The 25,527-nt window shown below is 43.8% G+C and overlaps 1 protein-coding gene across 1 annotated transcript in view; it reads left to right on the plus strand.

Moving 5' to 3' along the window:
- The window catches only part of MED14 (mediator complex subunit 14), a 220,875-nt gene that overhangs the window by 39,732 nt on the left and 155,616 nt on the right, over positions 1–25,527 (plus strand). Inside the window, 7 exon segments of the mRNA XM_029603149.1 lie at positions 2,142–2,271; positions 3,777–3,793; positions 3,795–3,906; positions 20,241–20,348; positions 21,776–21,908; positions 22,757–22,907; positions 23,300–23,411. Coding sequence (XP_029459009.1) covers positions 2,142–2,271; positions 3,777–3,793; positions 3,795–3,906; positions 20,241–20,348; positions 21,776–21,908; positions 22,757–22,907; positions 23,300–23,411 — 763 coding nt within the window.

Here is a 25,527-nt window from a genome sequence, read left to right on the forward strand (position 1 = left end):
GTGTATTAGTGTTTAGGACCTGATTTAATAGAAACATAGAAATGACAGCAGAAGAAGACCAAACGGCCCATCCAGTCTGCCCAGCAAGTTTCGCACTTTTTTTTTCTCATACTTATCTATTTCTCTTGGCTCTTAGTAACCTTTTGGTTCTATTTCCCTTCCACCCCCACCATTAATGTAGAGAGCAGTGTTGGAACTGCATCTAAGTGAAATATCTAGCTTAATTAGTTAGGGGTAGTAACCGCCCCTCAATAAGCAAGCTACACCCATGCTTATCTGTTTACCCAGACTATGTAATTCAGTCCTTGTTGGTTGTTGTCTTTTCTTCATTCCCCCTGCCGTTGAAGCAGAGAGTTATGCTGGATATGCGTGAAGTATCAGTCTTTCTCCCTGCCGTTGAAGCAGAGAGCTATGCTGAATATGCATTGAAAGTGAAGTATCAGGCTTATTTGATTTGGGGTAGTAATCGCAGTAACAAGCAAGCTGCTACTCGCTTTTTTGTGAATGTAAATCCTTTTTTCCACATTGCCTCTTCCTGTTGAAGCTTAGAGCAATGTTGGAGTTGCATTAACCGTGTGAATTTTTATTGAATAAGAGTATTATCTCCAGGTAGTAGCCGTGTTGTCTTTTCATAGATAGGGTTGTTATGTGTCCATAATGCAGGTGTAACTTTGTGCGGATTAGTTTCTGTCCATTATTGCAGATCCTGGGACTGTGTTAGGTGCTATATTTCTCTTTCCATTTCTCCAGGTTTGCATTGCATGCAGAGTGGCTTTTTTTGGTTTTCCATTCCAGTTTGTCTCCATATTTATAGTTTGTGGTCTTTCTGTACTTGGTGAAGGTCATTTCTGGGTGTGAGACCGAGGTGAGGTATTTTACTAGCATGTAGGCATTTGTATCAATCTTGTTTGTTGTATATCTTATTGAGAAAACACATTAGTAAATTATTGCCTTTTCATAAGGAGGGCTATTGTGCCTGGTAGTAAAAGGAGTTTGTTTTGCTTTTACTGAATGTCATCAGAACCAGAATATCTTTTGTTTGCATGGTGAGTTCTAAGGGTAATGCCCTAGTTCTGCTCTGCATCCATCGTTGGAGGTCGAGGGGGTTCCCGTGGATGCAGAGTGTATGTTTACATATAGCCCCATGAAGGTCACATGTTCAGTGTGTCATGCATGTGAGAACCATCTGTCAGGTGTGTCCCGGCCGAAAAAAGGTTGAGAACCACTGCTGTAGGGCTTGTCCAGTAATTCAAGAATTTTGGTTCATAATACTACATTTTGTTCAGCGCATTGTTGGGTAGTAACATTTGGTATTATGACTTCTCTTCCACCTGGCAATAAAAACTTTGGTTATTTAAGGCATTTCTTGTGGTAAAATCTCGATTCTAGTATATTGGCATATAAATGATTTGCCTAGTATTATGTAGTGGTGGAATGTGCTGCACGGTTTCTTGATGTTGGAAAATTGAGTGCCAGTGAAGGATCTTTAATTAAAAAAAAAAGAGGACCCTTCTAGAGATGTGGCCAACATACTTGAATTGTTAACCTCCTAACATTAGAAACCTAGTCTTAGATAATTTTCAGTTGTAAATTTACATGTTAGAGGAAGAAAGGATTGGTTTATTTGGTCTTGTCTGTTTACCATGCATACATGTATTATTTAGACTCTGCTGGAATGGGGATTGAAGGGGTGGGGTTACTGTTGTAAAAATATGGATCTTGCTGATGACATGGTAAAAAACAAAACAAAACACTGTTTTGTCATTTGTTTCTATTTTCTTAATAAAAATGATTTTACTATGATAATAGGGTGGATATTGGTGAAATATTTGTGTGTAATAATCATTTTGGGTTAATTATATTGGTAACAACCAAACAGTGACAAAATTTAAGCATTCTTGGGATAGATGATGAGGGATGTGAGGTCATTAAGGGAGGGAGATTACCAGAGAGGCAACCTGGCCAGTTGGGTGAGCAAAGAGATCCTTATGTGTCATCTGCTACTACTGCATCGTGCTACTTAGATGAATCCACTGTTGACTTTGAAGAACTGCTAATTTGGTTCTCCATATGACTTGTCTGAAACATTCCCTGCAGTTTCCCTCAAATAACGCCGAGTTGTTCATGTTTTACTTTGGTAGGATAAGATAATTCCTCCAGACCCGATAACAAAAAGCGAGAAGCAAGCCACACTCCACCAGCTGAACCAGATCCTCCGACACCGACTGGTGACTACAGACCTCCCACCACAATTGGCAAATCTCACAGTTGGTATGGGTCCAGGTTTTCTTCTCATAGTCATTTAGCATTGACTAAATATTTTAGGTTTTAATGTAATTCAGCATTTGGTTTCTCATTCTAAAGTTTACGTCATTTTGTAATTAATTGTATCACATCCTCCTCCTTATAAACATACAATAATTATAAACAATGTGGGTGGCAAGCTGCCACCACCTTTCTTTTCAAATATTTCATTGGCGCACTGTCAGAGCTTTGTGTCCCAAGGCTAGTTAATGCCTTTGGAGAAGTTCTGCTAGTTGGCTTGCTTGCCCTCATGCACAGTCAATTGCTAGTGTGTTTCATAGAATGGGGAGGAAGGAGCTGGCAGGGAGAAAGTGTACCATTACTGGGTGTTGGATTTCTGCCATTTATTTGGGCTTGTACAGGGTAAATATTGGGCATTATTACTCTGACCTCTGTGTGACTGATGTGCTATTTAGATCGAAGATTTTCAGCCTAGTCTTCAAGATACACTCAGCCAGTTTGGTTTTCAGGATGTCAGCAATGAATGTGCATGAGAGGTTTGGAGGCAGTGCATGCAAATCTGTCATGCATCTTCATTGTGGATGGAAATTTATAAACCATGAGTGGGGTGGAATGAGTAAATAGGGAATGGTTATTTACCGTTTCAAACAACACTAGGACTAGGGGACAGTCCATGAAACTAGCAAGTGGCAGATTTTAAAAAACAAATTGTAAGAGGGATTTTTTTTTCACTCGGCACACAAGCTCTGGAATCTGTTGCCAGAGGATGTAAGTCAAAGCAGTTTACAGTGGGGGTCAAAGAGGGTTGGACATGTTCCTTGAAGAAAAGTCTAATTAACAGTTACTAGGTAGACTCGGAAAAGCTGGCACTTAACCCTGATACAAAATATAGATCAGTTTATTGGGGGTCTGGCCGTATACTTTTGACCTAGACTGCTGCGTCTGAGGACATGATGCTGGGGCTTAATGGTGTGACCCAGCATGGCATTTATGCTCTCATGCTATCTCAAACTAGACTGGCTGGTGTGTCCTGAGGTTTGGGTTGAGAACCCCTGGTCTAGGTGAACAGTTATGCGATACTGCTTGAACAGCTTATTGGTGCTATCTTGCACCATACTGTGACATGTAAGACATTTTTTTACACTTCTATTATGAGAAGGGGTTGGGGGGAAATCTGAATAGCTCCAGTTCCATTTGAAGAACATGCAAGGGGGAGGCAACTTGGAGTGGCTGACAAAGTGCCATTCTTAGCAGTTGATTTGTCATTGAGGAATATTGAGAGAGTGCATAGGGGACAAGGCCTTTTTCTTATTTTGGCAGTGGGGTAGAGTGGGGCATTGTAATAATGATGGATCCAGGCCTGTTCCCTATTGTGCCATTTCTTTCAGTGCCTTAATGTCCTCACCTTCTGCTCTGCTTAAAAGGAAGTTTTGTTTTTATGGTTTACCTGACTGAAGTTTGCTCACCGTGTCACCTGAAACCCAAGAAGCGAATGTTCCCTGTTTTTACAGCTAACGGGCGTGTGAAATTTTCGTGTGGAAGGAGAGTTTGAAGCTACGTTGACAGTGATGGGAGATGACCCCGATATTCCTTGGCGGCTCCTTAAACTGGAAATATTGGTGGAAGATAAAGAAACAGGAGGGTAAAATGGCAGCAGATCGATGTTCTGCAACCGAAGTGAAAGCGGTCATGCTTTCCTGAAGGGGAGTTTTTGTTTAATTCTCTGTGTCTAGTGAAAGCTGCATTGATTATGAAAATAATTAAATGGTATTGCTAAAGCCCAAAAATGGATGCCTTGCACCTGCAGCTGTTTGCTTTTGTTTACTGGATGAAAACTCACATGCCTTATCACTTCCTGAACCTTTTCATTTCTCCCCTGCATTGGCCAGAATAGCAGTATCCTGGAGCGGTGCTTTATTTCTAGAAAGAAAAGTGCTGGTACTCAGATGCAGGGCAACCGCTAGTGCCTCCACCTCCTTGCAACTAGCTGCCAAGATTCGGTCCCAACATGATTCCCCCCTCTACCTAGCAGGAGGCAGAAGAGAGCAGCGCTTTTAACTGCTCCTGCCTCCTCTGCCACCATCATAACTTGGAAAAGCACCGGTGGGGAAGGAGGTTTGGAACAGAGGAATCTCTCTTCTCTGTTTCTCATCTCCCTCCTACAGATACTTTTCTCAGATTTGTACATATTTTGCCATATACGCAAAGCGGTTAAAAGAATAATACAGGCAATAGTGCTATTAACAGTAATTTAAAATTACAGGGGCAGAATGGTAAATGGGCAATTAGCAGGTTTTGGTGCTGTTCAATATTGTCTCTAGTCATCGCACACAAGGCTAGTGACCCAGTTCTATTGGCCAGCCCTTTCCATCCTGCTCTGTCCAGCCCTCCCTTCCCAGACAGCAGCCTGCAAAGAATCAGGAGGGGAGGGGTGAGGCTGAAGCAGGGAAGAGCTGCTTTGCTCCCTAATACAGCCCCTCCCCTCCTGTCATCTCCCAGGGGCTAATGCAGAGAAAAAAAAGATACCGCTAACTAGTACACTCAAGTATGGGCAGAAAAAACCCAAACCTGCCCATAAGAATGATTTCTCCAGTGGTGTTTATCAGTAGAAGACTTTCTGTTGCTCTGGTTCTGATTGCTCTTCTGATAGCTTTGTGGAGATAAGAGGTTCCAGGGGACTGGAGATGGGCAGATGTGGTCCTTCATAAAAATGGGAGTAGACAGGAGGCTGTTAACCACAGGCCAGTCAGTCTGACCTCAGTGGGGTGCAAATTAATGGGAATCACTGCTAAGAGAGAAGACAGAATATCTTCAGTCCAACAGATTAGAGGATCCATGGGCACATATGATGAAAAATCATGCCAAAATAAATCTGATCAATTATTTTTGACTGGGTGACCAAGGAATTAGATCGGGTTAACACTGTATCTGATATTCTTAGATTTCAGTGGGACTTTGACAGTGCTGTACACAGGAGGTTCATTAACAGAGCAGTCCGAGGGTGGGCCTTAAGGTGCTAAACTGAGTTAGAATCTGGTTGACTGATATATGCAGTGATAAATAGAATTAATTCTTAAGAAAGGGGGATTATCGGTGGAATACCTCACATCAGTCCTGGGTCCAGTTCTGTTAGATTTTTTTTAAAAATATTTCAGAGGGGCTTATTTATTTTAAAATCGATAGCCCACTTTATCTGCAATTTTTTAGCAGTTTACAAGCTATACACTCATAAAAATACGAAACAAACTAAAACCAGTTATCAAAACAATATTCCTCTGCATCATTCAGAAACTGATCAGCCTAGAGGAAAGTAGGGTACGATAGATATTCAGATACCTCAAAACTTGTAAAGGCACAGAAGCAGCATTTCTTGAGTGGAAAGGAGGTTCCAGGACAAGAGGCTAAGATATGAGGCTGAAAGGAATTAAGAGCATGTTCTTCACTGAAAGGGGGTGGTAGAGGCCACTAATAATCTCCCCTCCACCACCACCACTCCTTCCAGTGGTAGAGGAAACCTAAGCAGTAGCAGAATTCAAGAAGGCCTGAGATAAGCACAAAGGTATGCAAACTTGTTTACTCCTTCAAAAGCGCAGAGCTAAATCAGCCATGATGTGGGGAGTCCCAAGTTAAGGGTTACAACGGAGTGTTTACTGAATAAGCAACCTGGACCCTACTGCGGAGAGTAGACTACCGGGTGAACAGGCTACACAGAACTGCTTCTTCAAATTTACTGTTGCTTCTTGATAGATTGTGGACAAAGATGAACAGGTTGATATAGTGTATTTGGATTTTCAGAAGGCATTTGACAAAGTCCTCATGAAAAACTACTCAGAATCGAGAGGTCATGGGATCAGAGGCAGTGTCCTGTTATGGACTGGTAACTGGATAAAAGACAGGAAATGAAGGGTAGGACTAAATGGTCAATTTTCCAAATGGAGGATGGCCATTAGTGAAGTGCCCCAAGGGTCTGTATTGGGACCTGTGCTGTTTAGCATATTTATAAATGAATTGGAGAAAGAAGCGATGAGTGAGGTGACCAAATGTGCTGCTGATACATTTTTTCGAGTCATTAAAATGGCAACGGATTGTGAAGAACTGCAGAAGGACCTTGTGTGACTAGGAGACTTGGCAAATGCAGTTTAATGTGGACAAGTGCAAAGTAATGCACGTAGGGAGCAATAATCCAAACTACAGGTACTTGATGCTGGGTTCTGTGTTAGGAGTCACCACCCAGGAAAAGGACCTCTTGAGTCCTTGTGGACAATATATTGAAATCTTCGGCTCAATGTGTAACAATGTGTCAGTCCCCCACACTGCTGGGGATTCCAGACTATGGATATACCAGAGAGCTGCAAGGCTGTTGGATTTCCAGGAAGTTCTAGTATTTTTATTCTGTTTTCTTGGAGAGTCTGATGTGTTCCTGCAGGCTCCCTATTGGACCAGCGTTAAGTGTGTCCCAAATTGAGGGCTGTATATAAAGAGCTCCAGTCTTACACTCCTTTGCTGGTCCATCAACCCTCTTGGCGTCTGCCTCGTGGAAAAGCTATCCATGTGACTCTTGATTTCCTGTAACTGCATTCCTGCCTAGTAATCATGTTTTTGTTTGATAAACCTTTCTGTCTTACAGTTTCTGTGTCCTGTGTTTGGACTTTTCTAATGTTCCTGCCTCATGTTTCTCCCCTGGTTCTTCTCTAGCCCCTAGACTCCACTGGCCTTGCCTCTCCAAAACGCACCTTCCCTCTGGGGCAACCCTGAATCCTGAGCCCAGATACTCGCTGACATAGCAGTTAAACTGGCAAATACATTGTTAGAAATTATTTGGAAAGAAATAGAGAATAAACCTGAGAATATCATAATCTTTGTATAAATCTATAGTGCAACTGCATCTTGAGTATTGTGTGCAGTTCTGGTCATCCCATCTCAAAAAAGAAATAGTAGACATAGAAAAGGTGCAGAGAAGAGCAACAAAAATGATAAAGGGGATGGAAAAAGCTCTATTATGGAAAGAAGCTAGAGAGATTAGGGCTCTTTAGCTTGGAATAGAGACGACTGAGAGGGGATGATTGAAATTTATAAAATCATGAGTGGGGTGGAACAGGTAAATAGAGAACAGTTATTTGTCCTTTCAAAAAACACTTGTAATAGGGTTCACTTCATGAAACTAGCAACCAGCAGATTTAAAATGAATCATAGGAAGTATTTTGTCACTCCGTGTACAATCAAGCTATGGAATCTGTTGCAAGAGGATGCAGTCAAGGCAACTAATATAGTGGGGTTCAAAAGAGGATTGGACAAGTTCCTGAAGGAAATGTCCATAAAACATTATTAGCTAGGTAGACCTGGGAAAGCCATCGCTTATCTGTGAGAGTGAGATACAAGAAATAGATCAACTATCGGGGGATCTGACGAGTAATTGTGACTCGGATTGACCACTTTTGGAGACAGAATGCTAAGCGCAATGGACCTTAATCTGACCCAGCATGGCACCACTTATGTTCTTAAGTCCAGGCAGTAAAAGGATATGAAGGTGTGAACTGACAACTAGGTTGCAGCTTTGCAGATGACTTCAATAGGCACGGCTTGCAGATGAGCTACTGATGCTACCAAGGCTTTCACTTGATGATCTTTGACAGAGTGCGCAAGCATAACAATGTGCAGTAGTCTTTCTCCCAGGACAAGCAGGATGGTAGTCCTCACATATGGGTGACATCATCAGATGGAGCCCTGTCACGGAATACTTTTGTCAAAGTTTCTAGAACTTTGACTGGCACACTGAGTATGCCCAGCATGCCACTAACCCTGTGGCCATACAGGGTCCCCCTTCAGTCTTTTTTTTTTTTTCCGTGCAGCAAGTTGCCTCGCGGTTAGGAGTTCTGTGAGAAATTCCTCAACTTTCCTCACGGAAATATTTGAAGTTTAACTTCTTAAAATCACCCTCACCGGGGTACCCTATCGCGTTCCATTCCCTCCGACACTCGGTAAGTGTTTTCCCGTGCTTTGCGGTCGGTTCCTGGCAGCTTATATCTTGGTGCCCGACAGTCACCGACTGCGCGCCTGCCATTTTTTTGGCATGGTGACCGGGTTTAGGAGATGCCCCAAGTGTCCGAGGACCATGTCCATAATGGACACACATAATGTTTGTGTTTTGGCTTAGGCCCCTTGCATGACATCCGTCAATGCCCCAGTTGCGCACAAATGACCCCCAAAGGCCAGTGCGCTCGACTGGACAAGATGGAGCATTTGTTTGTGTCGAAACGCTCTGCTCCATCAACTCCAGCTCAAGTGGCTCCGACCGGAGAGGGTCCATCGACTTCGGAGACGCCCTGCCAGGAACATCGTGGAGCCGGGTGACTGTCCATCACAGACACCCTCAAAGGCATCGGCATCATCCTCGGTGCCGAAGAAGGACCAGATCAAACATTGAGGGAAACATCATCACTGGCACAGACGTGCATCCCCGCCCGGTGCCGGCACAGATACCGCAGTGGCATCGATTCCCACCGAGCCGCCTGCGAAGATGGCCCGGGGAGAGGAGCCCCCATTCTCCTCTGGACCTGGGACCTCAAGGCATTTCCCACCAATATCGGTGCCTGGTACTGAGTCTCCTCAGATCGCTGTGGAGCGTCCAGTAATGCCTAGCCTGCCTCCTATCCCAGGCACAGTGCTATCAATGCCAGCCTTCAGGGAGGAAATGGACAGACTGGTCCAAGAGGCAGTGCTCAATGCCCTCTGGGGCTTTAAGTCGCCACTGGCGCCGGTCCCCATACCGGCGCCGGAACCAGTGCACTCTGTGTTCGCACCGCTCCTCGAGCGCCTGGACACCCTCATCAGTGCCCTGCCGACTCAACCCATGCCATTGGACACGCTGGCATCAAGTCGACCATCGAGGCCTCCCCAGTTCCCTTTCCCATCCCGGGTTCCTCAGAGGCCGAAGAGGGGACTTCCAGCCCGATGCCGGAGCCCGTTCCAGGGCCATCGGGACTGTCTGTGCCTAAGTGCACCTAATCTTATTTGACCTAATGTTAAAAAGACTCAAACCTCTCCTATTTTTTCATGACTTTAGGACTGTTCTTCAATCCCTAATATTTGCCAAAATTGACTACTGCAGCTCTCTCCTCATTGGCCTTCCCAACTCAACAACCAAGCCCTTACAGATGATACAAAACGCTGCAGCGAGAATTTTAACAAGCACCAACCAGAGAGACCACATTACGCCCGTCCTCCGTAATTTACATTGGTTACCAGTCAGTCACAGGGCTCTGCACAAAGCTTTATCTCTAATTCACAACCAATTCATAGCTTCCTCCATCTTGACCTCGAATTCCCACTCAAACTCCACACTTCCAACAGACCAATGAGAGAAACCTACAAAGGGAGCACTACAACCCCCACCTTCTAAAGCTACACGACTCATCTCTACCAGAGACCGAGCTTTTTCCACAGCAGGTCCAGCCATCTGGAACAACCTACCTGCAGAACTCAGAATGGAACCGTGCCTACCAACATTTAAAAAAAAAAACTCAAAACTTGGCTCTTCTTACAAGCCTTCCTGATCCTTCAAACTTTCACTAGACAACTACAACTACTCAGCATTGAATTTGGAACTTCGCCCCTTCAATATTCTCATCAGTTACTAGTCTCCTAGTATTTTAATTTAATACATTCTTAAGGTTTCTCTTTTTCCAGCTGAATTCAGCTTCCTAGTTCATGGTCCTTGTTATTATGTAACTTTCTTACTTTTCTGCTTTACCTCCACTAATTATAAAAAGTTGTTCCTTTGTTATGTTATGTTACACTGATCTACCCCTGTTCGATGTAAACCGACCTGATATGGTATTTAACCTTGAAGGTCGGTATAGAAAAATGTTAAATAAATAAAAATAAATAATCTGCCTTGATGCCCTCGATGCCGGCGCCGCGTCCATCGATGCCACCTCAACATCCATTAATGCCTTCTTGCCCTCTAGGCTCTGGCATCCTTCCTCCCTCAGAAAGGCCGACAGGTGAGGAAGAAACTCCCTACGATCCTTGGGAGGAGGCATTCTCGGACTCACAAGCTTCCGATGAGTTGCTCTCAGAGCCTTCACCCCCGGAAGAAAGGCGTCGATCTCCTCCTGAAGACCTCTCCTTTGCTAGCTTTGTCAAGGAGATGTCTGAAACTATCTCATTTCCATTGGTGACGGAGGAAGACACATGCCACAAGGTGCTGGAGGTCTTACAATTCGTAGACGCTCCAAAAGAGGTAATGGCAATACCAGTGCATGAAGTTCTTCTTGATCTTTTGCACCACCTGTGGGATCATCCAGGAACTGTGCCTCCAGTCAATAGAAAGACTGATGCTACATACCTGGTCCAGCAAGCCCCAGGTTTTCAGAAAAGCCAATTGCCCCATCATTCTGTAGTGGTGGAATCAGCCCAAAAGAAGGCTAAGAGATCCCATCCACACTGCTCTGCTCCTCCTGGTAAGGAACAGAAGTCACTAGATGCAATGGAGCGCAGAGTCTTTCAAGGGTCCATGTTAATAGCGCGAATAGCTGCATACCAATTATACATGACCCAATATAATAGAAATCTCTGGAAACAAGTCCAGGAATTCGCTGACACGTTACCTCAACAACATCAAGAAACCTTAATTACCATCCTACAAAAGGGTTTGGAAGCAGGTAAATATGAGGTGAGAGCTGCTTAAACTCTTTTGAAACAGCTTCCAGAGTCCTCGGCAGCAGGTATCAGTGCTAGACGCTGGACCTGGCTTAAGGCCTCAGACCTACGCCTGGAAGTGCAAGATAGCTTGCAGATCTACCATGCACAGGAGAAAACCTGTTTGGAAACAAATTCAAGACGCAGTGGCCCAGTTAAAGGACCACCATGAAACCCTGCGTCGGCTATCACTGTCACTTCAGAGGTACCTTCCGTAAATTCCCTCTTGTTTGGGCTCCCTGTAATAACAATAAACCTCTACAGATGGTACAGAATACCGCAGCGAGACTACTTACTTACTAATTCAAATAAAGAGATCATATCTCTCCCATACTGCAGTCCCTACACCTGGTTACCTATCAAGCCAGGATTTCGTTCAAAGTACTTATGATGATACATAAAGATATTCATAAAACTGCCCCTCTCAATCTGTGCCATCAATTCCGTGCTCCATTCCTCTGAAGACCTAACAGAAGAGCTTATTTGGGCTCTCTACATGTTCCCCCTACTAAATCATTACTAAGTAAAAGAGCATTATCTACTTCTGGGCCGAAGCTTTGGAACACTCTCCCACCTGACCTCCGTCAAGAACAGTGTCTCCTAACCTTCAAGAAGGACTTAAAAACTTGGCTGTTTAATCAAACTTTCCCTGAAAACCTTGGTTCTCCTAGATGCAGATCCTAAAACATGAATACAAGACATGACTAATCATTTAGTGGACTTATTGAACTCTCTCTTCACAGCCCTTTAAGGTCATAATCTTATCTTAATAATGTACTATATGTTTTTTCGCTTCATTCGTTTTATTTATGTTATTTTATCTCATTTATTTTATTTAGGATTGATTCACAATTTATATATTGTGGCTCTAGGCCTGCTGTTGGTTCCTTAATTCCAATTGTTTCAAAATGTTCAATGGTTTATATGGCACTGTTTATTGTATCGCCTCCTAGCGAAAGTTTAGTTCTTTGTAAACCGGTGTGATCTATATCCTTTATAGGAATATCGGTATATAAAAAATTCAAATAAATAAATAAAAATAAATAAATAAATAAATCCGCAGGGCCATACGAAGGGACAAACCAGGAAAACAATTTTATAGACCACGTAGGCAATGTTCCCTCTAATTTCTGACATGCTATGTGCGCAAAAATTTTGTTGTGTGCAACTTTTCCGAAACTTAACTTAATGTTGTGCATCCAAACTTACAACTCAGCCTACTGGAGTTAAAAAAGAAGTGAAGACCAAGTGAAATGTTAACATGGTTACTATACTTCTTAACTAAAGAGGCTACTAAGGAATAGCAAGTAGAAAGAATAACAGTTTATTTGTTTTATACTATATATACTGGGCGACTGCGCCTCATAACTCAGTTCACAACTTCACAGTCCATAATATTTACATTTTTTCCCTGCGGTCTTTGACACTTGTCTATTCGTTATAGATTCTGTCAAGATCTATATTTCCGCCATCTAGTTGCTAGTTCTTCACACGCATGATCATATCCAAATGCTCCGCGATTTGGTTTTTGTAGCATTCATTAAACTGAAGCCACGTTCACAGTCTACACTGGCTGCATGAATGTTCCTCCAATATCCATCAACACAGCGAGGTCTTTGAATTGTTCATTTGTGAGTTACAAACGACAACATAGATGACAAATTTGAAACAACTTTGTCTTTGATTTCTCAGCAACAATGAATTTGAAGTCATCATATTGATCAACTACTGTTAACTCCTCAGGCAGAAACTCTTTATATTGAGCACAAAGTGATTTTATGTTATCAATTCTGAAATTGAAGTCACAAGTGACCCAATATCAAATGCAGCCCATGCCTGTACTTCCTCTTCTGGAAACCTTTCATCCAGATGGTCACACAAGAGATTGATAAATGTGATCAGTGAGCTTGTGTTGACTACACTATTGGTTGGTACCTGTAGTAGTGCTTTAACACTTTGATTCCACTGAGGTGAGCTTGTTAGATATTGACTTCTGATCTTGTTCAGTTTGCCTCGAGCTAGATGGCGAGCTTCTAGAGTTGTTAAACCCTTCTTCTGAAGAAGAAGAGACAATGAAGCCAAATCTGATAGAACATCATTTAAAATTTCCAGAGCTACCCTAAACTCAGAAGTGCTCAGCTTCTTGAAATAGTATTTAGCAATTGGGACTTTCCCCGCTCTTCTCGAAATATTGTAACAAAAAAGCATAGTTTCGAACTATAGCTTGCACAGCAAAATGCCTCGACAAGCCTTCCGCACTGAATGCCACTGAATTGTGCTCTGAGGGCGTCAACGATTTCTTGAAATTTAAACTCTTTTTTCGAAATAGATCTACTAAACATCGAGTACACAGTTCTGATAAAGAGTTTCAGTGTCTTGTATCAGTTTGACTTCTTTCCATGTATCAGTTATTCCTAAATCTTCACGATGTGCTACGTGTTGCTGAGTTAGGTGTGGGATTTCTCTTTTCAACTGTGCTGCTACCTCCGTTTTTTTTCTTCCCTAACATAACAGAGGCTCCGTCCGATGTAAACATAACCATCTTCCTTAAATCAGGTTTGTTTGCTGTATAAAAGAGTTTGATGGCAGATACGATTAAAGCAGCATCACAATGTTCAATCGCAAAATGCCACCAAACGATACTTTGTAATCCAAAGTATTATATATTTGGTCAAAGATATGTCAGAGCTTTCATCAATGGTTAAAGTGTGGAGCAATGCCAAAGAATTTCTTGCATTATATCATTTTGAACAACGCAGTTGATGACTTCAAGAAATTCAAATGCATAATTTTTACTTCTCCAACTATCTGGCAGCTTTTCAATTTGGCCATGTGTTCATTTATATCTGTAGCAGCACAGCATAGAGGAGTTCAATTTGATGTCTAGCAAGACGCTGTCCAATCAGGACCTTTATCTCATCTGGATTTGAACACTTCTGTTCTACAACGATTTGCCTCCTTTGCTTTTTCTTTTGGAGTCTCTAATACAGGTTCTTCAACCCACTGCGAAATAGTGGATTCATAATTTTCAATTTTGTCACACTGTCAATGTGAGATTTACTTACTAGATGTTTTTTTGAGGAAATTCAGTTTCCAGACCTCGTTCCAAATTTTACCCGTAGAAAACTCTCCTACAGCTTTCGCTTCAGCGCAGATCAGACAAATGACTCCTTTTATCTTCATCGTATGAAAAAATTTCGCGCAGGGCTACACGAGTTAGGCCATGCGACTTCGCGGTATTAGTTTCAACAGTCTCATCTAGCCATTCGGATTTAAATGATTTAGCTGTTCTCTTGCGTCTAACACCTTTACTCATTTCGGTTTTTATGCATTCAAATCTTATCTTAATTGTAATTAACTTAAATATTATCAACTTATTTAAACTTAACCAGTTGACACTGTCTTTTTCTAATGTTCTTTATAAATGATTTATATTACCACATGGCATCATATACACTCGGTCATCTAGCTGCTGACGCAGAGCATAGATTCTTGTACACGTGTGTATTGTGTAGCCTGGCAATGCTAGCATCCCTCCCATCCACACTGTGTCACTGTACCCTGAACCGCTGCAGCTATGCCATTGGAGGTCGGGAGTATGAACTCTCCCTGACCTCATCCAATTAATGACCTAGCAGGCTAGCAGTCAGTTCCAAGTAACAGATGGCATCCTGGCCTCTGTCAGAGAGCCGCATCAGTGTGTGCACTTAGGTCTAAATTCACTGGGGTTACAGAAACTTTGGAGCAAGTGTTTAAACCAATACTATGGACTGTGTAGAGATGAGTCCGAGATCTCTTAACCCAGAGAGTGGCACAGACATTATGTAGCGCACGTTAGGTGTCTCCCATCATTGCTGTGCAAGTATAATGATTTTATGCCTAATAATTTGCCTAGTTTTTGGAAAAACTCTAGGATTAAAAACTCTGTGCGCTAAACTTTGTACCATGTGCGCACAGCTTAAAAGGGAACACTGGGGAGAGGTCTTTAAGATCATGAGAGGTCTTGAACAAGTAGATGTGAATCGGTTATTTACACGTTCAAATAATAGAAGGAAGAGGGGGCATTCCCTGGTGGCTCGATCTTGTTTACTTCTCAGTTATGGAGCCAGCTGCTGCTTTTTTGGCAGATGCGGGCTGTGATTTGGTCCGCTCTTCAGCCAGAAGAGTGACTTCGATTATAGTGGCCAGGCGTCAATTATGGCTGAGTTATTGGTCGACCAATGTGAACTCCAGGGCTAACCATATCAAATTGCTCTTTAAAGGCTCGCTTTTATTTGGAAGCAGGTTGGAAAAATTGGCCAGTAAGTGGGGTGAATCCTCAGTTCCTCATTTGCCAGAGGATAAGAAGCAGATGCTACACTCTTAACATTTGAGATCTTCCTAGAGGATCCAGATGTTTTCATCGCTATAGAAGAACTCGACCTTTTGGGTAGGTCTCAGTCCTTCGTCCCTGACAGCCAAGAAGGGGAGTGAATTCAGATAGTGGAACCTCCCAACCCTCCCAATGAAGGTTTGCCAACCCACTCCTGTGAACAGGAGATAGGGGCACAACCTCTCTCTCTCTTATCAGAGGTGGATCGAGATCACATTGCTCAGTGGATCCTGGAGGTGATACGAGAAGGATATGTGCTGGAGTTTCGCAGTGTTCCTTGGGACGTATCATGGTGTCTCCCTACCACTCGCCACAAAAGAAGCGGGCAGTGGAAACTGCATTGGCAAGGCTCCTCAGTCTGAGGGCTGTGGTTCCAGTGCCCAGTCTCAAAAAAAATACGGGTCATTCCATTATGCCCAAGAAGGAGGGCTCCTTTCATCCCATCCTAGATCTCAAAGGTGTCAACCGTCATCTGCGGGTGATGCATTTTCGCATTGAAACATTGCACTCAGTAATAATAGCTGTGCAGTCGGGGGAATTTCTAACCTCCTTGGATCTGTCCCAGGTGTACTTCCATATTCCCATCAACTAGAGCATCAGCGCTTTCTGCGGTTCGCAGTTCTGGGACACCATTATCAGTTTTGGGCCTTGCCCTTTGGTCTGGCCACCGTCCCTAGGGGCCTTTTCCAAGGTAATGATTGGTAGTGGCATTAGAATTGAAAAAAGATGGGATCCTCGTACACCCGTATTTGAACAACTGGCTGATTTGAGCCAAGTCACTGGAAGAGAGCTGCAGAGAGACCCACAAGTTTATTTCCCTGTTCCAGGAGCTTGGTTGTTTGGTGAACCTGACCAAGAGTAGTCTTCAGCCCTCTCAGTTGTTGGAATACCTAGGAGTTTGGTTTGACACGAGGCAGGGCAAAGTTTTCCTGCCAGAAGCACGCATTCAGAAGTTGATGACACAGCTCCATCTGTTAGTAAACACTCTGTGCCCGACCGTATGGTCCTACCTGCAAGTACTTGGCTTAATGGCAGCGACCCTGGAAGTGGTCCTGTGGGCGAAAGTGCATATGCATTCTCTTCAGTGCTCGTTGCTGTTTCAGTGGAACTCGCAGTCTCGGGACTATTTGATTTGCTCCTCCTGCCGATGGAAGTCTCCTTCCAACTGCGGTGGTGGCTACAGGCGGATCATCTAAGGAAGGGAGTTTCCCTAGCGCCACTGGACTGGCTAGTACTGACAAAAGATGCGAGCCTCCTTGGTTGGGGAGCTCACTGTCAGGAGCTAATGGTGCAAGGGCACTGGAATACAGAGGAGTCTCTTTGGAACATCAATTGTTTGGAAGTCAGGGCGGTCTGGTTGGCATGTTTACAGTTCAGTGACATGCTGCAGGATCAATCGGTCCGGATAATGTCGGCCAGTTCAATGACTGCGGTTTACATCAATGGGCAGGGAGGAACCAAGAGCCAGTAAATGTCACAGGAAATAAATCAGCTTATGGAATGGGCAGAAGTACATCTCCAGATGATTTCAGTCTCATATATAGCAGGAAAAGACAATGTAAGAGCAGAATTTCTCAGTAGGGAGAGTCTGGACTCAGGAGACTGGGCCTTGTCAGACGAGGTGGTTCAGCTGATTCTGGATTGCTGGGGTCTCCCGTTCCTAGACCTCCTGGTGACTTCTCGCAATGTGAAATTTCTGCGATTCTTCAGTCGCAGGAGAGTTCCGTAATCATTGGGGATCGATGCCCTAGTGCAGGAGTGGCCAGAAGACAATTGCTATATGCCTTTCCCCCATGGCCCATGTTGGGCAGATCCAAAGGATCGAGCCACAGAGGAGATGGTGCTCTTGGTTGTTCTGGATTGGCCCAGGAGGCCGTGGTATGCGGATTTGTGGTGTCTCCTGGGGGACTCTCCCCTTCGACTTCCAGTACACAGGAACCTGCTAAGTCAGGGTCCGGTTCTTCACAAAGTTTCAACTTGGTTTTGTCTTATAGCTCACTTGTTGAAACGTGGATACTTGGTGGCAGTGATTTCCATCTTGCTTAGGGCTATGAAGTTCTCCACTTCCTTGGCCTGTGTGCGAGTTTGGCGAGTGTTTGAGGCCTGGTGTGAGGATCGAGGTTCTCTTTTTCATTTGGCCAAGATCCTGCTCATTTTGGAATTTTAGGTTTGGCTCTTAATTCCTTAAACGTTCAAGTAGCGGCTCTTGCCTGTTTCAGGGGTCAGGTGAATGGTGGTTTTTTGTTGGCTCATCCTGATATGCATCGTTTCCTGAAAGAAGTGAAACTTCTTCATCCTCCCTTGTGGTTCCCAGTATCCTTATAGAGTCTAAATTTGGTCTTGGATTTCTTAGCGGGTCCTACGTTTAGACTGATGCGTAGCCTGTCCTTGTGGTTACTGATCTTGAAAAGTGTGTTTCTTGTGGTAGTTTGTTCTGCATGGAGATTTTCCGAGCTGCAGGCCTTGTCCTGCTGAAGCCTTTCCTCCAGGTGTCTCCAGGGGCGATAGAGTTGTGTACTGTTCCTTTTTTTTTTTTACCGAAGATGGTCACTGAATTTCACTTGAATTAATTTATCACCCTGCTGTTTCTGGACAGAGAGAAAGACGTAGGGGAGTATCGTCTGTTGCAACCCTTGGATGTCAAGAGACATATCATCCAGTATCTGGAGGTTACTGAGTCTTTGCGTAAAACAGATCTTGTGTTTGTTTTTCACGGTGGTACTAAACAAGGAGAACTGGCCTCGTGGACAACAATAGCACGCTGGATTAAAGAGGTAGTCACGGCAGCATATGTTGATGCTGGCAAGCCATTGCCTAATCAGCTTAGGGCTCATTCCACTAGGGCTCAGGCAATGTCATGGGCGGAATTTTAGGTTGCTATCTCCCATTGATATTTGCCGAGCGGCAATATGGTCCTTCTTACACACCTTTTCCAGGTTTTATCGTCTGGATGTGCAGGCCCGGGAGGACACAACCTTTGCATGTGCGGTTTTGACTGGACCGTTCGCAGACTCCCACCCTATTCGGGAGTAGCTTGGGTACATCCCACTTGTCCTAAAGAAAAGGAAATTATCAGATAAGTAGTAATTTCTCATTTGAGATGCTGCTGAGTCAGCAAGGCAACGTAAAATTTGAAAAAATGAAAAAGAATGAAGATCCCAGAGATATCTATCAAGAAAAAAAGAGACAGGGTAGGTGTCTGTGTTGATGCTCGGATGAAAAAATACTGAAGGGCTCACGAGGCAAAGCTCATGCGGGAACTCCCATGCACGATCAGTAGATCAAAAACTCTATAAACTTAAAGAGAAGGGTCTCTTCAGTGGCATTGAGTATCACCCACATCCTTCTAATTCAGCCCTGCTTGACAACAGAGAAAGAAAGGATTAGAGGTACTGGAGAAATTAATTTGATCATATTAGATCGTAAAAGGAGAGACAGATAAGGTGAGTCAGGGCTAGGAACCTGGTTCCTGGGAGAGTCACCGAGTAAGAAGAAATTCTGTGGTGATGCTACAGTCTTGAGATCACGTTAAAGCAGTCAAAGGATAAAGGAAGTGTCTTATTCAGTATTGTTGCAATAAGAAGGGATAATGGATAGAGAAATAAATTCCTCCCAATTGGCCTGACCCTCCTTTCCTCTCCTCCTCTGGCTTCTGCCATATTAAGCTGTATGTGAATTCATGCATTTAGGAACAAGATAGGTGGTATAAATAATCTGTAAAAAATCTGTAATTAAATAAATATCCCTATGTCATAAGATAATTTACCATCAGGAAAAAGGTTAAGACTTGGCTATTGGGCCAGGTCGTTCCCTAAATTCCGCTTCAAAAATTGTGACAGTCCATGATAGAGGCTCCTTTTTATTGCTTGACTACCAGAGCTATATCCTGAGACCACATCAACTACTGCCTGACTTCCTCTGCACTAGGTGTCTGCCTTTTTCTGATAAAATCTGCACTATTATACCTTCCTCTACCCTGGCTCTGTAATCCATCTAGTTGACCCATATTGCTATTATATCTTCTGCTACTCCCTAGATGACCGATTACAATCCTCTGCTACCTCTAATTATATCTTCATATTTATTTATTTATTTTTTTATTTATTTATAACTTTTATATACCGGCATTCGTAAAAAACATCATGTCGGTTTACAGACAACTGAGAAAGGAAATTACAATGATAGGTGGAGGAAGGATAGATAGTTAAAAGGTAAATTAACTTTACTGTAGAGCCAACGGGCGCCACAGTTATTAAATGAGATTACATATGGTTAACCAAGTTAGACATTAATTATATACAAGAGGTGACAGTGTGGGGGATAGGGCGGGGGGAAGGGGATGAAGCGCACATGGGAGGCGGGGTGGGGTTGGAACTGTACAAGGGAGCAGGGGGTGGCGATGGGAAGGAGAGATGGTGACTGAATATCGGAAGCCATAAATTGGAAGGGGGTGGTGAAGGAGAGGGGGGGGAGGTGTGTGGGGGGGCAGGGGGAAACTGTACAGGGGAGGGGGAAATAATGAGTGTTGAGGAGAAGTCACATGCTAGGATTGAGAGGCGTTGGCATAGGCCTGTTTAAATAACCAGGTCTTGATTCCTTTTTTGAATTGATTAAGTGATGCCCCTCCTTTGTGTTTCCCTATGCTGATTGTAAATTGTAATGCAAATGCGATTAGAATTTAACTAGAATTTGATTGTAATTCGCCATGCCAAGAGCTTGGAATAGGCGGAATATCAAATGTTTATAAATAAAATTGATGAGCCTGGTGGTCTTTGTCTGCCGTTATATTTTGTACTTAACAGCTAAGGTTCTTTCTGCATGCTCCTGAAATGGGTTTATCTGTGTGAGGCTGTGCTGTTTCCTTATTTCACACCAATCCTTTTTTGTTGTGTGCATTTTATAGATGGTCGTGCATTGGTTCACAGCATGCAGATTAACTTCATCCACCAGCTGGTTCAATCCCGACTTTTTGCTGATGAGAAACCACTTCAGGATATGTACAACTGCTTACGTATCCTTTTATAAGCTTAGTGCTCAGTCACCTTTTAATTAGATGCAGTTACAGCTCTGAAAGAGTTTAAGGCAGTAAATAGGTTTGTGCTCATTTTCATTGGTTTTTCTTTAATTTTTTTTTTTCTAAATGCATATTTTCTTCTAGGTATGGCAAAAGTTCCAAGATTGACAACATTGCAGAGTGAATGCAATTAGTTTTTCCATAGCTGACCTGCATTGCTTAGGCATCTGCGGTATTGCTTCTTTACCCATACTGCCCCTCCTCTGTTCCTGACTATGTCCCATGTCTCTTCACTCCTTGGAGAAACTCTCCATAAAGCCAGTGGTAGCACGGTTGAAAGAGGATATCAGTTCAGTCCATAGAGTTCAGCTCACATCAGACTGGCACATTTGGGCAGTGGTGACTCAAAGAATGGTAAAGAATTTTAGAGCAAACATGCCTTTACAGTTCCCCTGGTTAATATTATAGTACTAACATAAGATATGCCATACTGGGTTAGACCAGCGATCTATCAACTCCTGTATCCTGTGACCAAAGTGGCCAGTCAAGTCACAAGTACCTGGTAAGTACCCAAACCCAAGAAGGTTACTGGAACACCAGTCCATGGATCAGCCCCCGTGTTCTAGAAACTCGTGCAATACCATGAACCACCAAGTTGTACAACGCAGCATCTAATGAGAATCCTAATTTAGTGCAAGGGGAAATCTCATGGAACGCAGTGCTGAGTGAATGTGTGTAATAATGTATGTGTATATACATTATATATATATATACCATATATATATATATATATATTTACACATTGTGTGTATATAATTTTTTTTTTTTTTTACTTCTGAATTAAATGCTGATGCTTGTGGACATTTCTAGTTGAAGATTTAGTATATAGGTGTGTTTTGAGAACCTGTAAAGTATTTTTAACCACAGCAGGGATTAAGGAGCAGCTAGTAAATATGGCAACCAGTGGTTTGGGGGCGAAAGTTGCCACTGCATTCTCTGCTATGCCTCAATATTTCTAACCACCTACCCTCTACTATACTGGACAATAAAGCATGATGACGGATAACAAACAGAAAGTAGGTGGATGCCAAGTCAAAGAAAGGGAGCTGTTGAAAGACAAGCAAGCTTTTGGGACTACAGCTGTTATATTGGTTACACTGTAAAGCTCTGTTGCTGATTCCTTGTTGCCTATAAACCGATATGATGTCCATCAACGAATGTCGGTATAGAAAAACCTCAAATAAATAAATAAATACCAGTGGATGAACTTTCATAAATTAAGAAAATGTGAATTTAGTAAGTAAACCTTTTCCGCTGTTGTGAACATTCTGAAAAGGTCTCCAAAATTTACTGGTGATTGGTGCAGAGGGATTTGTAAGGAGTATGACTTTTTGGGGAGTTTCTTCCTTAAGTTTGTCCTCCAGACTCCTTCTGTTTATCGCTTCAGTTGGAGGTGCTTCACTCACAAACGCTGATGCTGATCCGAGAGCGCTGGGGTGATCTCGTGCAAGTGGAGCGCTACCACACAGGGAAGTGTCTCTCTCTCTCTGTTTGGAAGTAAGTTCCCTTCTTATTACAGAACATTTTATGAGAATCCTTACACTGAAATGGCAAAAATCAAAAAACTTATTTTCTTGTGATGTCCTTGGATCTGCAAGTGCTAAACTTTTGCAGTATAACTATGCTTCGGCACTGCTGAGATTAAAGCCAGGAATATGAGAGACACACATTTCATTTTTTAAATTTTCTTTCATGTATGGACAGCGTGCTGTGGTATCTGGAGAGCATACTGTAGCTTTGGCGTTTTTTCCAGTAGTAGGTGTTTCTATTATAAAAATTTGGGCCTCACAGGAGAACCAATCTTAGAAGTAAGTGAGGTGCAGAAGAGCCTCGGGACACCTGTGAGGTTACGCCATCTTACCTACTTTTACTATACCTTACTTCCACTGGTGTAAATGCAGGTCCCAGGGCCAGTGCAATAGTATTTTGTGCCCTAGGTGAACTTTCTCTCAGGCACCTCTTCTCCAACTTACCTATTGGTGGCATCTGCAACACAATGCTTTCTCCTACCAGTGGAAGTGGCTTCAGCAGAGCACTCTCTTGTTTGACAGTACTGGCTCTGACACAGCACCCCTCTGTGCCTTGCGCTGGTGGAATTTTGCCACCCCCAAAAGTTTGGCACTCTGGGCAACTGCCTAGTTTGCCTCTTGGAAGCACCAGCCCTGGCAGGTATGCGTCTGCATAGGCCTTGCTGATTTAAACAGTGCATTACAGATCAACTGCTTTAAGCAATTCAACCAAAGTAACCCAGGGGTGTTTGACCTAGTTTTAATCAGAAGACATTTTTATTTACTGTAGCATGAAGACCTATGCACATGTTTCATATTGTAACAATTTTATGCAAGCCAACAGATCCTTGGAAGGAGAACTGGCACTGCCCCTCTTCACAAGGTTACCATAAAGGCTGATGAAAGGGACAGCTCAAAACCCTTGCAGATTTCTCATGATCCTCCTCTACCTCCTTGTGAGTCTAAACTAATGGAACGGGCCATGAAGGTAACAAATCTCAACATACTCCAGTTCTTTTTTTTTTTTTTTTTTTTGACTGTGACCTGCCTTCTGCAGATATAAGCATGTGTGCATTTCTAGTCTATCATTTGAATTGTTGAACTGAATTGGTGGCTCAGCTACTGCAGTGGTCCAGGTAGATTAGAGTTCTACAGCAAATGTGAGTGAGTCACAGAAGTGCTGCTCCTTGGAGGAAGATCTCCTCTTTGACCACCAGGGAATGCACTCGTCTGTTGCGGTGCCATTCCTCCATATATTTTTATCTGCCCTGTCTGACATGGAGGAGCTCATCCAGACTGCAGACAGTCTTAAGCAGCTGTGAACAGAGTTTATCTGAAATGCTAAGACTATTTTGATTGCTGTGCATTTTATTTAAACAGATTGATCATTTATCGATTGAGAAGCTTTTGATAGACAGTGTCCATGCTCGATCTCACCAGAAACTTCAGGAGCTGAAAGCCATTCTGAAGAGTTTCAATCCCAATGACAACTGTAAGTGACTTCTGTTTAACATTCAAATGGAGCATTTGTAATTAGGGTTGCTGAATGGTTCCTTGTCACTTCGAGCAGACTGAGGCCATCCTGGATTTGCTCCATTATATATGGTTCTCATTTTCTCGAAGAAAAGTAGGATTACATGGCCATGCACCTAGTGAGGTAAAACCCTAGTTTTAGTGATGTTAGTTCCCTTTTCCTACAGATCAGTGGTTCTCAAATCTGATCCTTGAGACCTCCAAACAGGTCTGATTTTCAAGATAACCGGAAGCTATTTAGTTAATCTGGTTCTTAAATCAAAATGTTTGCAAATATATCATAAATTTTCCTAGCGTGTAGCCAGATGGACTCAGGACCAGTGGGTTATGTGCTTCCCTGCCAGCAGATGGAGACAGTCAGGTTTCAAAGCTGATGTCCCCTTAGATATACCCCTGCAGTGACCTTAGCCATTCAGTATCTCTCCATCTCTCAGCAGATGTGGACATGGTATCCCCACACCAGCATTGGTGTTTTGCGGGATTGCAGTACTAATTTGAAGAAGAAAACTTACCTTTTAAATTTGGAGAAAGATCAAGCCCCTCGCTACTGTGGTGATACCTAAAGGTCCCTCCCCCAGTTGAGAATTCCTGAGGCGATTTCTGAGATCCCTCAGAGGTGTGCCTTGGTTCGGTAGCCGGTTCCCGGCGTGGATTTGGTTGCTGAAGCAGCCGAAAGGCAGTGGGTACAGAAGCCGGGTGCAGCAGTGACGGTCTAAGCCCTCTCCCCCTGCAGCCAGAGAAAGTCTCTGTACTCAGCCGGTAAGCAGAGAAGAACTCTTCCGATTCAGAGCCGTGGAAGGGTTTTGGTAAGTCTTTCTCTGGTGTCCTTGCTCGGCGCACCGTACCAACGATGTTCCTGATCCTGTTAGGGCAAGGGAAGGGGGTTTCTGAGTGGGTTGAGCGGCCCCCTAATGGGCTAGGTTCCACTTTAGGCTCGGTGGGCACTCCATGTGGCAGGCCGCGGCAGCGCCATTTTGCACACAGTTTGGTGTGGCGCCATTTTCCCCTATTGATCCTTGGTACATACGTGCGGGCCGGCCCTGTTGTGCACCTAACACACACATAAGTGCGTGCATAATCACGCGCATAAGTACATGCATAAATTCGTGCACAACCGGATGCTTATACTTACACACGTCGGGACAGATTTGTGCGTACTCAAGCGCTAGCCGGCTGAACACACAAGCTACAGTGAACTATGGCCCCAGCAACATAGAAGCACAAACGACACTCCCTTTGTGCTGCCTGCCATATTAGGGCTGCACAGTCTGACCTAGAATCTTTCTTGAGCAAACACTGTGAGGAAGCCCAGGGAGGGCTGGACTCTGAGAATTTCTCCAAGTCCGACCCCCTTCCAGTCGGAGGACTGGTCAGCCACGACCTTATCTGGTAGCAGTCCGGATCTGAGCAGTCCTGGAGCTGCGTCCTCCTCAGGAGAGGGCAGCTCAGCGGCGCCTACCCCAGTACCTCCTGGGCTAGGTATGGACCCAGTGACCTTTTTTCTTGGGTGGAATTCTTTCAGGGCCTTCAAGGCTTTATTCAGGCACAGTCAGCTGCTGCAACTGCCGGGTCTGAGCCCCAGCTGGGAAGGCCTTGTTCTCCCAGCCCTATGAGCATGCCTCCGGACATGCCTCGCCTCACCAAGGGTATCCTTGACAGGGACCCAGATACCTCAGAGGATGAGGAAATCCCTCCAGGCCTGGATCCATACTGGACAATTCTATGGTTTTTCCACAGAGATGAATTGCTGACCCTGGTCTCCAGGACCCTGAAGACTCTGGGAGTTCCCGGCACAGACCCTATGTCGGAACCAAAGAAAAATCCCATCTTGGTGTCTTTACGGAAAACCTCTTGCTATTTCCCGATGCTGGAAGCCATCCAGGAGTTGATTGATCTGGAGTTTGATGCCCTGGAAGCCAGCTTTAAAGGAGGTCGGGCCTTGGAGGCCTTGTACCCTCTGGACCGGTGGCCAAAGGATGCCTGCATTTCCCGAAAGTGGATGCCCGGTCTGCACTGTCTCGAAACGAACAACTGTCCCAGTAGAGATGGGAGCAGCCTTGAAAGAATCACACAAT

Source organism: Rhinatrema bivittatum, chromosome 5, assembly GCF_901001135.1.
Source record: "Rhinatrema bivittatum chromosome 5, aRhiBiv1.1, whole genome shotgun sequence".
Lineage (NCBI taxonomy): Eukaryota > Metazoa > Chordata > Amphibia > Gymnophiona > Rhinatrematidae > Rhinatrema > Rhinatrema bivittatum.